The 17,673-nt window shown below is 40.0% G+C and overlaps 1 protein-coding gene across 1 annotated transcript in view; it reads left to right on the top strand.

Moving 5' to 3' along the window:
• The window catches only part of RAB12 (RAB12, member RAS oncogene family), a 39,945-nt gene extending 22,920 nt beyond the window's left edge, over positions 1 to 17,025 (top strand). Inside the window, exons 3-6 of the mRNA XM_004703049.3 lie at positions 11,001 to 11,139; positions 12,709 to 12,798; positions 13,736 to 13,840; positions 15,849 to 17,025. Of these exons, the coding sequence (XP_004703106.2) occupies positions 11,001 to 11,139; positions 12,709 to 12,798; positions 13,736 to 13,840; positions 15,849 to 15,962 (448 nt within the window). The 3' untranslated portion in view covers positions 15,963 to 17,025. The remainder of the gene's footprint in view (positions 1 to 11,000; positions 11,140 to 12,708; positions 12,799 to 13,735; positions 13,841 to 15,848) is intronic.
• The last annotated feature ends 648 nt before the right edge of the window (positions 17,026 to 17,673 follow it).

The following is a 17,673-nucleotide window of genomic DNA, read 5'->3' as shown; positions in this document are numbered from 1 at the left end:
GGGTGTATACTGTGCTTCCAGCTGTGCTCTCTAGAAGCAAGGAGCTGGGCTGGTGGAGGGACACAGTGAGGTGTTCTGAGAATGCTGTTTTATTTCTCATGTCACAGATGCATTCAGCTTACTAACTCCTCTTGGCAGGTCGCTCAGTTCTGAGTGTTTGTCCACCATGTGTGTGTGTGCTTTCATCTGCGGTACGTGCTGCTCGTCTGTGACGTCACCAGTGCGTGAATGTTAGTGGCATGTCTCCATTCTTCATCTGTATCCCTGTCTGGGCACACTGCGGCCGAACCAGCCTGCTTGCCTGAGGTAATAGCTACATTTGATCATCTGTCACCCTCTAACTCGCCTTATGGATTTTTGTTTGTTTGCTTGTACCCTGATCATGGAAAATTAACAGTTTTCCTGAAATACTACTCGAATAACAAAATAAAGATGCAGTGACCCATGGTTGAAAAAGCAGCAGACTTGTACTTTGTTGCCCATTATTTGAAGTCTGAAAATGGCAGCAAAGGATTTTGTATGGAGGTTGAGGGTTTTAACTGTAGGCCATTTAAAAATAAAATCATCTTTACATGGGTTTTGGTGTGTCTATCCGTGTACCCAATACCTGTCAATGAAATGCTTTTTGATGAGAGTAATAACAAAGGGTAGTACAGCTAACATTAGAATGTGTTTGCAGCTTTCTGATGCCTGATAGCTGTAGTGTAACAGATATATGTTACAAGTGCATGGATTCTTCTTTGGTCTTCCGTTTTCAGTGTCCAACTCACATGAATACAAGGCGAATGAAAACACTATGGCTTGGGTCAGGTGTACCTTAGTCCTCAAAGTAATGTCCTTGTTCTTCCAAGCCCCCTAATTACAGGTGAAGACATACATCACAGGTAAGGGTTGTGCTATAGGTATTACAGTAATGGGAGGGGGTGATCTAAGGGTATCCACGCAATAGGAATAGGAGGGATTGAGGGTATACACGCAGCAAGATGGGTGGGTTCTAGATACAGGATGGCAGCCTAACTTTGAATATCACAGAGCCTCAGAGCCGGTTTGACTTGTTCCTGGCTCAACTGATAGAGACCATTATCAGTCGGATATGAACTCCTCCTACTGGAGCCTGTCCATTGTCCCCAGCAGCAGGGAGTAGGGAGACACTATGTCCCCTATGGTGCGGGGAGACAGCTGTCTGGCAGCAGGGAGGATGTTTGTGAGCTGACCTCCTCCCACAGACAACTTTAACCCTTTCTTTTTATCATGTTGCCTATTGGTCTAGTAAGGATTTTGATTTTCATTAGCCAGTTCTTCACTTCCTCCTCACTTTCAGCAAGCAAGGTTGTGTTGATCTGCATAGCTCAGGTTGTTAATAAACCTTCCTCCAAACCTGATGCCCTATCCAGCTTTTCTGATTATTTTGTCAGCATACAGACTGAATAATGATGGTTAGGGGATATAACCGTGACATACCTTTTCTGATTCTAAACCATGCAGTAACCTCTTGTGATATTATTCCATAATTTGAGCATTCTGTTGGGTTACCTTTCTTTGGAATGGGTGTGTGTTTGGGTTGACTAGAGAAACAAATTCAGAGACACTAATGTGTCTAAGAAATAATTTTATATAAAAGAGCAATTGTATATTGAGAAAACATCCCAGCCATCCAGATCAAGTCCCTAAGTCCAATATTAACCCATATGTTCAATACCAATCTATATATTCCTCTATTCCTTTTCAGACTCACACAACACATGCAATGATGCCAAATGCAGGAAGATCACAGGCCAGTGAGTAGAAAGTCTTGTGGATCCAATTGCAGTGGAAGCATCTCAGTGCTGGCAGGGTCTCCACGTGGCTCCTCCAGGGAGGAAAACTGGAGCTCCTAGAATCCTTAGGAGAAGGCCATGCTCTCACAGAGACCTCACTGGCTGTGACCTGATTGACAGACTAGACTTTACCCTTTCACAAGTTGACAGGTGATGTAACTGCCACCGAGTACAAATAGGAATCTCTTCCAGTCAATTGGCCAAGTAGCCATCTTCCAAATTTCCTAGCATAGATGAGGGAGTGCTTCCAGTGTTTCATCATCTTGTTGAAACATTTTAATGTATATTCCATCAATTTCTGGAGCCTTATTTTTGGATAATGCTTTCAGTGCAGCTTGAACAAGTTTTTCCTTCAGCACCATTGGTTCTTGCTCATATGCTTCCTTTTGAAATGGTAAAATGACTGTATTTGTTCCATCTTCTTTTGCTGATCCCTGCATCATTCATCATTTTGTCCTTGGAATCTTTGAATATTATAACTTGAGGCTTAATTTTTTTCTTGAATTCTTTCAATTTAACATGCTGAGTGAGCATGTTTTTCCTTTCTGGTTTTCTAACTCCAGGTCTTTGCACATGTAATTATAACGTTTTACTTTGTCTTCTTAGATGCCCTTTGAAATTTTCTATTCAGCTCTTTGACTTCATCATTTCTTCCATTTGCTTTAGCTACTCTACAATTAAGAGCAACTTCCTGCGTCTCCTCTGACATGGACTGTGATCTTTTCATACTTTCCTGTCTTTTTAGTGATCTGTTGCTTTCTTCATGAATGATGCTCTTGATAGCATCTCACAACTCAGCAGATCTTCTGTCATTAGTATTCAGTGAGTAAAATCTGCTTTTTCAATATTCTCAAAATTAGTTGGGACAGAATCAGTTGTATTTTAGCTCTTGTGGACTTGCTTTAATTTTCTTCAGCTTCAACCTGAAGTTACATATGAGCAATTGATGGTCTGTTCCACAGTCAGCCCCTGGCCTGGTTTTAGCTACTGATACTGAGCTTCTCCATCATTTTCCCCCAGATATAGTTAATTTGATTTTCATGTTTTCCATCTGGAGAAGTCCATGTATGTTGTCGCAGTTTGTTGTTGAAAAAAGGTATTTGCTATAAACAAGTCATTGGCCTTGTAGAATTCTATCATTCGATTCTCAGCTTCATTTCTAACATCGACATATTTTCCTACTACTGTTCTTTCCTCTTTTCCCCAACGCTTGCATTCTAATCACCAGTAATTATCAGTGCATCTTGATCAATTTCCAACTGGAGATGCTGGTAGAATTCTTTAATTTCCTCACCTTTAGCTTTTGTGCTTGGCGCATAAATTTGAATAATTATATTGATTCGATTTTCTTGGAGGCAGATATATAATACTATCACAGATAATGTACTTAAAGATGAATTTTGCAAAGTTTTTTTTTGACAATGAATGCAACATTCCTCTTGATTGTTATTACTTGCATAGTAAACCATATGATTTTCTGATTCAAAATGGCCAATACCAGTTCATTGCAGCTCACTGACGCCTAGGCTATCCATCTTTATGTGTTCCGTTCCAGTTTGACAGCTTCCAGTGTTCCTAGATTCATACTTCTTACATTCTAAGTGCTGATCATTTCAAGTGCTGCATTTCAAGTGCCCTCTGACCTCAGAGCCCAAACTTTGGCGCTGTCCCCAACAGTGTTTGCTTTCATTCATCATGTTTTCGGTGGCTGCTTCCCCGAAAGTAGGTGGCTGACTCCTTCTTTGTGTCTGTTCTGTCTAGTAGCTCCATTAAAACCTATTCACTTTGTGTGACCTTGCTGGCATTTAAAGTACCAGTTATATCGCTTCAGCATCACAGCAACACATAAACCACCACAGTACAGCCAACTGACAGACAAGTGGTGGTATTTGAAAAGATTAAAAAAAAAAATCTAAGCCCTTTCCTCATTGTTCATCCATTTTGTAAAGTGGCTTAATATTAGAGTCAGGGGCTTAATTCTTACTGATTTTCTGTGTCCTTGAGTCAATTCTAATTCATATAATCCTCTCTCAAGTTGGTGCCGACTCATAGCAACCCTGTAGGACAGAGTAGAACTGCTGATCTTTGGATCGCAGCCCCATGTTGCAGAACAGAGCTGCCCTGTAGGGTATCCTGGGCTGTAACCGTCACAGAAGCAGAACCACTGGTGAGACAAACCACCAATGTAGCAGCCAAATGGTTAGCCCCTGGGTCAACAGGATTCCTTCTGTTTTTATTACTTATTCCGAGTAATGCAGTCCTTTGTTTGTGTTACTGTCTTTGCTTTGTCATACGCGTGTAGCCATCAGTTGAGGGAGCAGAGTAAGTTGAAAGAGTGCTTGTCTAGGAGATTTAGTAGATGGTGCTGGGCCAATAATAGCTAACTTCTGATTTTCTGATCAAAAACCTCTGAGAGCTTCCAGTTGATTTTCAATACAGAGGTGTTCTCGCCTCCCCAATTTCTCTTGATTTTATTGTTCATTGAAAAGAAATAAAAGCCTGTCTTCGATGAGTGGATATGGGTTGTGGATGTTTCTTAGGGTAAGATAGCAAACCTGGCACTGAGGAGGTGTCATTTCTGTTGGCTTTCATAGTGCTTAACAGGCTCTATTGACAACTTAAAGGACATGGAGACTGGTCTTTCAGAAAATAACTCAAGACCAGCAATGAGTGCTGAGAGTGGTCACACAACTACAGAAGTGTTCTTAAAAGAAATACAGTTTTTCTTGTTGGTTTCTGGACACAATTAATCTTTTTTTCTTTTTAATCATTTTGGGGGGCTCTTGCAACAATCCGTACATCAATTGTATCAAGCACATTTGTACATATGTTGCCATCATCTTTTCCAAAACATTTTCTTTCTACTTAAGCCCTTGTTATCAGCTCCTGTTTGTCCCCTTCTTACCCCACCCCTGTGAACCCTTGGTAATTTATAAATTATTTTAATTTTCATATTTTACACTGTCCACAGTCTCCCTTCACCCACGTTTCTGTTGGTTGGGGGTAGGGTATGATATGTTGATCATTGAGATCAGTTCCCCCTTCCTCCCCCCAACTTCTCCCCAGCCTCATGGTATCGCTTCTCTCATTATTGGTCCTGAGGGGTTTATCTTTCCTGGATTCTGTGTATTGAAGCTCTTACCTGTACCAGTGTACATATTCTGGTCTAGCCAGATTTGTAAGGTAGAACTGGGGACATGATTGTGGGGAGGATAGGTAGCATTAAGGAATTAGAGGAATGTTGTGTGTTAAGTCAGTGCTACACTGCACCCTGGCTGGCTCTCCCTTCCTTGTGGTTTGTGGCCTTTCTATGAGGGGATATCCAGTTGTCTACACATGGGCTGTGGGTCTCCACTCTGAACCCTCTTATTTGTATCAGTATGATTGATTGTTTTTGGGTCTTCTGATACCAATCCTGATCCTGTCGAAACCTTATGATCACATGGGTTGGTGTGCTTTTTCCATGTGGACTTTGTTACTTCCCTGCTTGATAGCCGCTTGTTTACCTTCTTCAAGCCTTTAAGACCCCAGACGCTGTATCTTGTAATAGCCAGACACCATCAGCTTTCTTCACCACATTAGTTTATGAACCCATTTTCGGACACAACTAATCTAACACAATAGTATTTACTATAGATTCTTAAGAATTTAAATTACAAAAAGCTTGCAATGTCACGTGTATGTATGTGAGTACATTATGTAAATCTAGCAAAATAAAATGGGCTTTGGATATATATATATAAGAGAAATATTGCTATACAATCACTTAGTAAACAAAACTATAAAAATATGAAGCTGTTGTTTTTGACATATCCTTCAACTAGGTCTATACACTTCCTAAAGTAGTGTTTCTGTCTCTAACCTGTCTTCCCAAGAGTTCTGCGTTCTTCCACTATTACCACATCAAAAGAGATGTCTTGACATCCTCAAAGGACTCCATTTGTACCTTTTTTAAATGTCATGTTTTAGTTTGGGGACCAAAAGGAAGTTTAAAGGGGCAAGGTCAGGACTGCAGGTTGAATGGGATGATGCTTCCCAGTGAAAATCCTTGGGCAGCCCTGACTGTCTTCAAAGAATGAGCATTGCCATGATGGAGAAAATGCCTTGCTGCACCTTTGCTGTCTATTTCCTCTCAGTGCAGTGCTCAGTTTTCTTAAAATTTCTTCCTAATAAGTCCCAGTGCTTGATGGTCTCGTGTCCTTCAAGAAAGTCGTACTAACATTATCCCTTCGGAATACTAAAAGCAGTGGCCAGAACTTCTGAGCTGACCTCTCTGTTTTGAATGTAACAGCCCAGCATGTCGCTTCAGAAGCTATTACTTTGCATCTTTTTTTTCCTCCAGGGTTGTTGTTGTTTTTTTTAAGTTTTATTTGCACTTTATTCACATGTCATACAATTCAATAATTCAACCCTATCAATAAGAGTACAGTTGTCATCATTCAATTCTAGAACATTTTCTTCTTCCTTGTAGTCATAATTTGTGTAATCACAGTCGGTTCTAGTGAGCCTTCCCTCTCCTGCATTCATTGTTTGCTCCCAAGATCCCCTCACCCTCCCTGTCACCCACCCCTCCATCCCTGTAAAGCCTTGCATCCGTCATTATCTCTGTGCATCTGCTCCTTCTGTGCGTCACAAACTGGGGAACCCAACAGAAACAATACAAAAATGTCTATGGTTGTACCACCCTAAACAGCCCCTGTCTCATCAGAAACAAAAGAAAGCAAAATAAAGTGGTATGGATAAAATAATAGTAATATAAAAATACAAATACAGATAATGAATAAGAAGGAAAAAACCACCTTCAATATTTAAAAAGTCAGGGAAGAAATTTTTGTCATAGAACAAGCAAGAAATACTTGTATCCAGAACAAATTCACGTTGCGTCAAGAAGGTCAACTGATCAAGTATCAGGTTTGATCCAGTATAATCGCGATTACAATGATCTCTATCTGGCAGTAAAAGCTGCCTCTAGCTGCCTGTGACTAGTGGGGCTCTGTCAGAGGCCTAATCTGACTAGATGCTCTGCAGATGGGTTTGGGCGCCCACTGCCCTCCATATCCTTCTACAAATTGGGATTCACAATTTAAGCCCTGATACTCTTCCCTTCATCATATTTAGATTTTGTTAATTGTCATCTTTGGATCCTTGCACAAACTGTTGTTCTTCTTCCAAGTGGACTTAGTTGATTCCTCACTTAGATGGTTGCTTATTTGAATACAAGCCTTTAAAACCCCAGACACTCTTCCAGTTGATTGCCGGGCACCCTCTGCTTCTTCATCACCTTTTGCTGTAGCTCCCTTATCTGCAGTGATCATTTCATGCTGGTGAGTATCAAGCAGGATCGTGTTATTAGAACTAACTGTTCTTGGATTGGGGTTAGAGTTAAGTGGGATCCCAGATTCCATCTGCTTATCACCAGGATATGCATGACTCGGGTTTGCTGTGGTGGTGGTCTTATGACAAAATCAAAACCCCGTAAGCCAACTACACCACCAACAGCAACAAACCAGTAAATAAAAACAAACAGTAGGAAAACAAAGACCCATACAAACAGATAAACAGAAAAGTAAAATATTGCCAGTCATCCCTCTGGGTTTTTCCACTGATAACATCAATTTTTCTAATGACGCAGCACTCCAGACACTATTGGTATCAGAAGTCGGTGCAAGTACATTTTCACCATGAGCCACAACCCATGAGTTGCTGCCCAACACAGTTCAATCAGAAATTTCCTGGATCGGTTCTTGCAAGTGATGGCACCATTTTTTAAAGGTGTACTAAGGAGGCTGAGACAAGTTATATTACTAAGAGAACCTGCATGCAGCCCTCCACTTATTTTACAGAGACGTGTAAACATGTTTTGAGGAAACCTGTGAATGGATGGCTCATAACAGCCCTTTGTACAACAGAGCAAAACACTGCCCAGTGCTGTGCCATCCCCACAACAGTTACTATGTTTGAGCTCATTGCTGTAGCCCCGGTGTCAGTCCATCTCATCGAGGGTCTTCGCGGCTTTCCTGGACCCTCTACTTTGCTCAGCATACTGCCCTTTCTAGAGACTGGACCCTCTGGTAATGGGGTCTTTCTTCTAAGGACTAGTCTGGCTATACTTCTTTCAGGACAGATTTGTTGACTTTTTTGGAGTCCATGGTATATTTGTTTTTTTGTGGGGTCCCCCCCCAACATTTTTGTTGGCACATAATTTACATATCATATAATTGAGTCGTTCAGGCATGTCAAGGGGAATTGTACAATCACCACCACATCTAAGCGCATTCTCACCACCACCACCACCACCATGGTTAAATTGCCTTCAGTATGAGTTGTGCAATCACGGTCAGTCCTATTGCTCCTCCTCCCTCCTGCCCTCATTATCCATTCCTGAAATCCCCTTTCCCAGCCAATCACCCAACCCACCCCTGCTTTCCCTATAACCCATTGGATCATTTTTATCATAATCCATTCCTCCTGTGCTTCGTAGGTGGGAAACTGAACAGAAAAAAAAATCACACTAAGGTGGTAAGGATCAGATCTTATTAGTGTAAAGACAAAAATAGAAAAATGTGTTGTTAGAGGGAGAAGACCCCCATCAGCATTCAAAGAGCCAGGGAAGAAATTTCTGTCATGAAACAACTAAGAGATACTTGCTCCCAGAACAATTTCAGATCGTGTCTTTAAGGTCAACTGGCCAAGTACTGTGTTAGATTCAGCATAATCAGGATTACAATGGTCTCTGGCAGCTAGTAGGGCTGTTTGGGACTCCGCCTGGCTGGAGCGTATGGGTCTGCTAGATCCTCTGCTGAATGGTTTGGGCGTTCATAATTCTAGCCCTGATACTTTTCTCTTCACCATATTCGAATTTTGTAATTGTCATCTTTGGATCACACAACCTGGTGTGCTGCTTCCGCATGGACTTAGTCGACTCCTCACTTAGATAGCTGTTTGTTTAAATACAAGCCTTTAAGATCCCACACACTACTCAGATTGATAGCTGGACACCATCTGCTTTCTTCACCACACTGCTATAGCACCCTTAGCTTCAGTGATACGTTCATGAAAGTATTGAACAGGACCATGATGTAAGAACTAATTGTTCTTAAGTTGGGGCTAGGATTTAGTGCAAGTCCAGGAGAAGTCATTCCTGGGTCTGTTTCGTGGCATATTTAATACTATTTGCTAGTACCATAATTCAAATACATCAGTTTTTAGTCTCCTTTGTTCTTGTCAGCTTGCACAACATGCTTATACAACATGTGTATAAGCAATTGAAAGTGCCGTCACGTGGGTAGGTGCACCTTAACCTTAGTCTTCATCTTTGTTTCTTAACACTTTAAAGAGCTGTTTTGCTGCAGAATTGCCCTATTGCAATATGTCATTTGATTTTTTGACTGCTACTTTTGTACATTAATTATGGGTCCAAGTAAAATGAAATCTTCATTCTATAAGGTCTTCATCCTGTTCTTCGCTGTTGGAAATTTTAATTTTAACCAGCCATGATTTATATTGGTATTGTGCCCACTTCCTTTGGTTCTCTGCTTAGAAGAGATGATATTTCAGGTCTTTGAAATGAGTCCTTATAAATTAGTAACTTCATTATTTAAATGGCTATATTAAATACAACAAATAAGAATCTTTGAATTGTTGAAACATCATTGTATTACCAAACTGAGGAAGCAGTTGTAAGAAACGTTTCCATTTGTACCAGCAGCAGAAAGGGAGTGCAAACGTGCGCCAGCTGTAATAAATCTAAATTTAATAGACAAATACACAGAAAATTCCTAGAAAGATGAATCATGGGAGTGAAATTTAAAGCTTCATCTTTTCAGAAGTGAAGACGGGAAATAGTGGGAGTCAACCTTGCCCTGGAGAGATGGAAGCACGGCCAGAGCACTGGTTCTTTACCATCGTCCATCGCGTATTTTGAAAAGTGGAGGCTTGTGTGAGATTCAGACCCACCCCTCTCACCCTGGGCACCTTTAGGCCTGGCAGCCTAACTTCTGAAAACTTAGCCAGGGGAAAACCTATGGAGCGCACTTCTACTCTGACACACGCATTCTCCATGAATGAGAGTCCACTCAAAGGCAGCTGTTAGCATAATTGGCTCTTATGAGATGCATTAAGAAATTAAAAATTACTTCTATGCTTTTCTGTGTTAATTTTCACACTGGAAAGGCAACTCATTTGAAAAAGTTAAGTTTTTGCTATGTGCAAGATTTTTTTACATCATTAAGTTATTGTGGGATCTGTTTTCTTCCTCCCTTTGTTTTCATTTCCTTTTTATCATAAAACTAACTATTTTTAAGCTTCAAAATCTTGGTTTAAAAGATACTGGGAGTTCTTTGTGTTTTAGTGTAACCATAACTACACTAGCCACTAACTAATTAACCACAAAGCCCCCCTGCTGGTTGTCATGCATGTGCCTAGGGTGTGGTCCAAAGGCAGGAGTTCAGTGGTAGAACACTCTTCATGTTGGTCGGCCGGCTGAGGCAGCTCGGCTGCTTGTCCCACAGCATGACTTGGTGCTATTGAGTGAGTGTAACCAGAGTGTACTTCTGAAACATTCTTTCCTCATCTGAAAGAGTTAAACTACCCCAGGGGCCCCAGGCCTACTATTATATTAGCACTAGTGCTGGGGCGAATGGGAAGCGAAGCCTTTGTTTTGTACAATCCTAGAACGTTTACCACTTAACTGCTTACGGGTGTGAGCATACATATATGCATGCACATGCGTGAGCCCCTGTCTGTTAAATTTGTATTCTCTGTGTCATCATTGCTTTCAGGTATATTTATAATTGTTTTGTTAACCACCTAAAATGTGAGCTGTTTCTTAGGTTCTAAATTACTAGAAATTCTGCCTCCTGCTTTAGGAAGACACATGATCATATATGTTGATATTGTGTGATACTCATTACTGATTGCCTTTTAAAGGAAAATAGTTTTTGCATACTTTGTTGATCTCGATTCATAATCCATTGCCATCCATCTACTGTAGTTAGCCATGTATAAATATACTTTGTCTCGTGTAATTTTAGTCTACCTGACTTTTTACTGCTCTCTTTAGTTGCAGTTAGCAATGTAAGAAAGACAGGAACATCCATGATTTTCTTATTACCTTGTGATAGAATTGAATTGGAACGTGGCACTCTTATTGCTTGGAAACTGATTTCTGCTGCTATTTCTTAGGGACACAGCCGGTCAAGAAAGATTCAACAGCATTACCTCAGCTTATTACAGAAGTGCCAAGGGGATCATATTAGTATATGACATCACCAAGAAGGAGACATTTGATGATTTGCCTAAATGGATGAAAATGATTGATAAGGTATATTCTGCATTTTCTCTCAGATAATGAATGTTTTGTCTTATGGGTACTAATCAAATTTTTTTTTTAAAGCAAGGAGAAACACATTTATCAAGTGTGCTTTTACACACTAACCATCATTTAGTCGTTACGACCTTCAGAGTGGTGTGTATTCTGTGTTGCAGACAAGGCAGGGAATTAGGTTTATCCAGAACCACGCAGTTTATGTATAACAGAAGCTGTATTTTGGTGTCTGGCTTTAAAGCCTCAACATCCTCTTTCAGTTATATTCACCGCTTCCATGGAATCAGGTTGTGGGCACTCCTGTTTCTCACTTGTGAGGACCCTTGGAGTACATACTTCTAGGAATCATCTGTCCGACAGTGTCTGTAGACAAGCTCTCACCCCTGGACAATGACCAGTGCCCTTTAGTTCACAGTTTAAGCAAATGAAGATGTTGCTCTTTGACTCGCGATTGACTGCATTCCGGTAGCCTCGGTCTATTTGAGTGGGTCTATCTATTGTGGGTTCCTCTCCAAAGACAATACACAAAATACTCATTAAAGAGGCAGAGTAGTTGGGGATGAGAGATCATGCTACACAGGTGACCACAATGGGACAGTTTCCTTTCCCTTGGGAAATAATTTAATGTTGGTTCCATTGGATAACAATCACAGCCAAAATGTTAGAGAGAGGATTTTGTTTACAAATCTTTAGACTGTCTGCTAAAGAATGTTGGAGAGGGTGTTTCTGGTTGCCAAAGCCCTGCTCTCCCAGCTACCTCTGCACTGCATGTCCTGTGGGAGGCCGTCTCCGGCATTGTGCTCCCCTCAGGGGGAGCCACAAAGGGTGCTCCTAAGGGAGTTAGAGGCAGCCATCTCATTGTAGTCTCCAACTTTCCAGAATCTATGGGATGAATTTAAAACCAAAGGAAGTGGCCTACATTTTAAAGGACCCACTAGGCGCTTCCGTTTCTTTTGTTTGTCTTTTATTAGCAAGCTTTCCCATTGGCCAGTGTTTTGATTATTGGATGCTGTAAGATCTTGAGTTCTAATACGCTCTTTAATTCTTTGGCACTTATTCTTAAATAAGTTCTGCACATCATTTCGGGGGTGCTTACTCTGCCAAGCACTGTTTAGTCTTCACAGCAGTCCCAACAGGTAGCCATGCTTCACGGAGAGACTCCTCACTTGGTGAAGTAACTTAGCCAAGGTCATACATACTGTTCAGGTTTGTCTTAAAAACCTTTTTGTTATTTGTTTCATTTTTTAATTTAAGTTTTGAAATTCTTCATTTTATTTGCCTGGTTGTTTTCAATTCATGACTATACCAGGTGCACACCATTGCCTAAATTTCGAATCACCTTTTTTGTATGTTAGATATTTAGAAATTGAGTCTAAGGCTAAGAACATGTTTGTTCTTAATGCTTTTACTGAATAGCTTTTTAAAATGTGAAAAGCCCTGTGAAAATTGTGTGATGCCCCTTCGTCTGTTGGCTGGGAGACAGACTGGGAGAAATGCTAGATTGGTTTACCTGGTTAGTAGGTGGCTGTGCCCATCTTGTTAACAGCCTCTGTTAACATTCCACAGTATGCTTCAGAAGATGCAGAACTTCTCTTAGTGGGAAATAAGTTGGACTGTGAAACTGACAGAGAAATTACCAGACAACAAGGTGAAAAGGTAAGAGAAGGGAAGCCTAAGAATGCCAGTGTTCTACTTTGGTTTGCAAACACTTCTAACATAAAAAAGTCCAAAGGATAACCTAACATATTTTATATCGGTAGTAAAATGATATTTTATATCGGTAGTAAAATGATATTTTAATGATAAATATATTTTAAACTTTTTTAAATCTCTACTAAGTAGAGCCAACACTGGTAGCTTTTAAGGAAAAAATACAGTACGGCTGTTCAGTCATGCCCTTATTTATTTACATTCATTTTTAAATGCATGAAAAAATGTTAATATATACTACCTTGTAATTATCTAACTTCTTATTTTATATAGAGAAAATACTTTTCTGAACTGTAAAATTGGTTCCGTCCTTTTCTTTTACTCTGTGTGTTTTAAGAGGCCCTGTTGGTGGTGCTATAGGCGTTGGTAGGTGCTAACCACAAGGTCAGTGGTTCAAATCCACCAACTGCTCTTTGAGAGGAAGTGAGGCTGTCTGCTCCCTTAAAGATTTACAGTCTTAGGGTCAGTATGAGCCGGAATGAACTCAGTGTCAGTGAGTTTGGTTTGAGGTATAATTTGAGTTTTGGAAGTGTTTTAACCTTCTTTTGATTTTTGCTAAGGATTAAGTCTTGGAGAATCCCAGATTTTCAGTTTAAATGTTAAGCTCATTATAGTTCTAAAAACTTTGGTGTAAGCAACTTGCCCTGAGAAGCTGTGTGTGTGTGTGTGTGTGTGTGTGTGTGTGTGTGTGTGTGTGTGTGAGAGAGAGAGAGAGAGAGAGAGATCATATAAGAAGTTGCTGCACTTTGTCAAGTTTATGCTTGCACATGAGGGGACTCTGAAGATTGGCTGCTTCCCCCTCTTCACTTGGATTTCTCGCGGCACCGTTGCCTGGTGGGGCATAGACCGTGTTGCACCCCATCCATAGAATTTTTCCCCTTAGTTTGCACAGCAGATAACTGGGATGCGGTTCTGTGAAGCAAGTGCCAAGGATAATTTCAATGTGGATGAAATATTTCTGAAACTTGTTGATGACATTCTGAAAAAGGTGAGAGAAGTATGGCTACATAGTTAATGGGAAACTTGTTATTTATTTTGTTTATTATTTTTTCATTGAGACTATCTTCTTTAGAAAGGAAAGTACAGTCGTTACTTTGACACTCAGGAACGAAGGAAAGGTTCAGTGCATCCAGTTTGCTGCCATTGACACCTAGAACTTTTCAGCATCGCTTAATGTTGATGTTAATATCTGTGCTTAGCAGGGGAAACTGGATAACTTGAGCACAGTGGTTTTTTTAAAATCATTTTATTGGGGGCTCATACAACTTTTATCACAGTCCATACATACATTAATTGTATAAAGCACATTTGTACAATTGTTACCTACATCATTCTCAAAACATTTGCTCTCCACATAAGCCCCCAGCATCAGCTCCTCATTTCCCCCCCTCCCTTCCTGCCCCCCTCCCTCATGAACCCTTGATAATTTATAAATTATTATTTTGTTATATCTTACACTGTCTGACATCTCCCTTCACCCACTTTTCTGTTGTCCTTCCCCCAAGGAGGAGGTTATATGTAGATCCATGTAAACAGTTCCCCTTTCCACCCCACCCTCCGCTATTGCCACTCTCATCACTGGTCCTGAAGGGATAATCCTTCCTGGATTCCCTGTGTTTCCAGTTCCTATCTGTACCAGTGTACATCCTCTGGTCTAGTCAGATTTGTAAGGTAGAAATGGGATTATGATAGTGGGGTGGTGGGGGGAAGCATTTAGGAACTAGAGGGAAGTAGTATGTTTCATAATTGCTACACTGCACCCTGATGAGCTTGTCTCCTCACTGTGACCCTTCTATAAGGGGATGTCCAGTTGCCTACAGATGGGCGTTGGGTTCCCACTCCACACTCCCCCTCATTCACAATGATATGATTTTTTGTTCTTTGATGCCTGTGCTTCATCCCTTCGACACCTTGTGATTACACAGGCTGGTATGCTTCTTCTATGTGGGCTTTGTTGCTTCTGAGCTAGATGGCCGCTTGTTTACCTACAAGCCTTTTAAGACCCCAGACGCTATATCTTTTGATAGCCAGGCACCATCAGCTTCACCACATCTTACATACCCATTTGTCTTCAGCTATTTTGTCGGGAAGGTGAGCATCACCTTCATCACCTGTCAGTTTAAGAGAACAAAGTATTCTTTCATTGAGGGAGTACTTGAGTGGAGGCCCAATGTCCATCTGCTACCTTAATACTAAACCTATAAATATATGCACATAAATCTATTTCCCCATCCTCATATATAAATATATCTACATATGTACATACCTTTATTTAGACCTCTTTAAATAGCACAGTGTTATAACATGCCATGTTCCTTGGACATTGCTTTTTTCTCTTCCTGTTTCCCATGAAAATTAATCTAAATTCATGGATGATAGCAAAGTCTACAACTGTCTAAGTCCCAGATACTGCCCCTCGCTTCTGGTGCCTGCCCCCCAGTGAGTGTCTAGTGCCTGTTCCTATGCCTCTGTGTGTTTCTGATTTGTAAGCAGCTTCAGTGAGCAACAGTAGCTTTTCAGGCATCTTTAGACATGGTTTGGACACAAACAAATTTTTAGTAGGAAATTTATGTATACTACTATTTAGTAGGAAATTGATATATACTAATCAGTATAATCTGCTCAGTTCAAATAAAATTCTGAAGCTTTTACTAAAATAGTTCATCTAATTATCAAGGGAACTTATTTCTTTCTTTAGTAAAGATAAAATTAACCTGAGAATGTACTTTTTAAATTATTATTACTAATATATTACATTTTCATTATACTGGGTTCTGTGAAAATAAATATCTGAAACATCAAATATTTTTAGCTCAGCTATTCTTTTTTAATAGTTTTATTGGCATATACTTCACATATCATATAACTTAGTAGTTTAATCATATAAGGATTGTGCAATCATAACCACAATCAAATTTAGAAAGTCCGCTACTTAAAGGATATTAAATAGTAAACTATATTGATCCAACAAACTTTCTTCTTTCTTTGTCCTTAAGATGCCTCTGGATATTTTAAGGAACGAGCTGTCCAACAGTATCCTCTCATTACAACCAGAACCTGAGATTCCACCAGAACTGCCTCCCCCAAGACCACACATCCGATGCTGTTGATGCCCCACTTAGGAGATGCATTCAAACAATTCCTGGGGCAGGGAAAGTGTTCTATTCTGCACTGCAATCATTCTGACAATTTCTTTCGCACTTTGTAATCCGATTCAGAGCTATACACTAACTTGTAAATATGCAAATAAACAATCCTGGTAAGGTTTGGCTATAATTACATAGTTCCCTCCAAATTACCCATTTCCATTCATTACCCCGGTGTCTAATGTACAGACACTGGGAAACATAGTACTTCTAATCTGAAGAATGGGAAAAATGAGAGGTATGTTTCTTGAAATAAATATAATTGTTCTTGTTAGTTATCTATATGAAGACAGAAGATATTCTGATAAGAGAGAAGGCGGTGCTTTGCTTACTGGTTTAAAGAAAATTTGGAAAACTAAGGACTTTCATGCGGAAAGCTATCTTAAGTTGCTTTTTCTTTATTTACAAGACATTTTTTTCCAAAGCTCTAGCATTTCTGAAGTATTGGGAGTGTTTCTGCGCAAAGCAAAACTGCATTATAGTCATCATTGATTATTTATTAGTGCTGTGTACGGTAGGTATTAGAGTTACAGACTCTGAGGCTGCACAGTCACCATCATAGTTCCCGATGATGTACCCGTACTTTTAAGAGCTACAAAGATTCAATAAACAAAGCATTTTTTTTTCAATTGCAGAAGAAGATTTTAAAAACGCTGCTGTCCTAAACAAATCCTGTTTAAAGGAATTTTAAAGAGATACATTTTACTATATCAAAGAACATACATGTATTTGCTTAAACGTGTACCTTTGTAATGGTACATTTTTTCCCCCTTATGTTGGAGCTTATTCCTATTAAGCCTATACTGTGTCCTCCCTTCCTTTTTTTTTTTGTGGTGGTGGGGGGTCTGATAATGAATTTGTGAACTCTATCTTTGGTATATCTTTCAGACTTCACTGTTTTGTTTAGTCAAAGTAAACAGGTAATTATGTATTTGAATAACTTGGCGTGTCTTGAATGTTGTGGTATTGAAAAGCATTGTGGTCTTTCTATACTAATGAAGTGCAAATAAAATTTTGTATTTATGAATGACGAGTTGGCACCTTTATTGTTTGATTGTGAATTGTATAAATGATAATATTCTTCATAAAAGATGCATCTTTTGAGTGTTTCAGATAGGGAAAAATGTATATGTAACTTTTATAATCAACACTTGATCGTGGATTGTGCCAATCATTAGTCTGTACTATCTCCCTTCAGACCCACCCTTTTGTTCTCTGCTCAGTGGGCTGAGGTTGGGGATCTGCATTTGCTAAATTCTAGTTCTTTCTATTAAAATCTGTAGTGGGGGGAACTAAGGCAAAGAGAAGAGCCTTGCTTCGCATTTCCCCAGTCCTGTCAGTGGGTTCTAGCAACTAACTTCTGGCATCCCCACCTCCAGCCTCACTGCACCCAGTTACAGGCACCAGTGCATTTGACTATTTGCTGAGGCACTGCATCTGCTGCCTCATCTAAACCTTGACTGTGCTTGCCTCAGAAGTAAGCTAAACCCCATCTAGACTTGCTCCTTTGCCAGGGCACATCTGCCTCAGAAGTTCAACCTCAATCTTGCAGCCTGCCTTCCTCTGAGCTCACAATTGTGGCAACACCTCTCCCCCCAGTCCTAGTGGTAGTAATTGTTTCCTTCAGTTATTTATAATCACTCAATTACCTTAAATAAAATTTAAAAGCACAGTT

This window comes from Echinops telfairi, unplaced genomic scaffold (genome assembly GCF_000313985.2).
Source record: "Echinops telfairi isolate 266 unplaced genomic scaffold, ASM31398v2 ScPeMD7_57;HRSCAF=196, whole genome shotgun sequence".
Taxonomy (NCBI): domain Eukaryota; kingdom Metazoa; phylum Chordata; class Mammalia; order Afrosoricida; family Tenrecidae; genus Echinops; species Echinops telfairi.
This window is presented reverse-complemented; position numbering and strand designations above follow the sequence as displayed.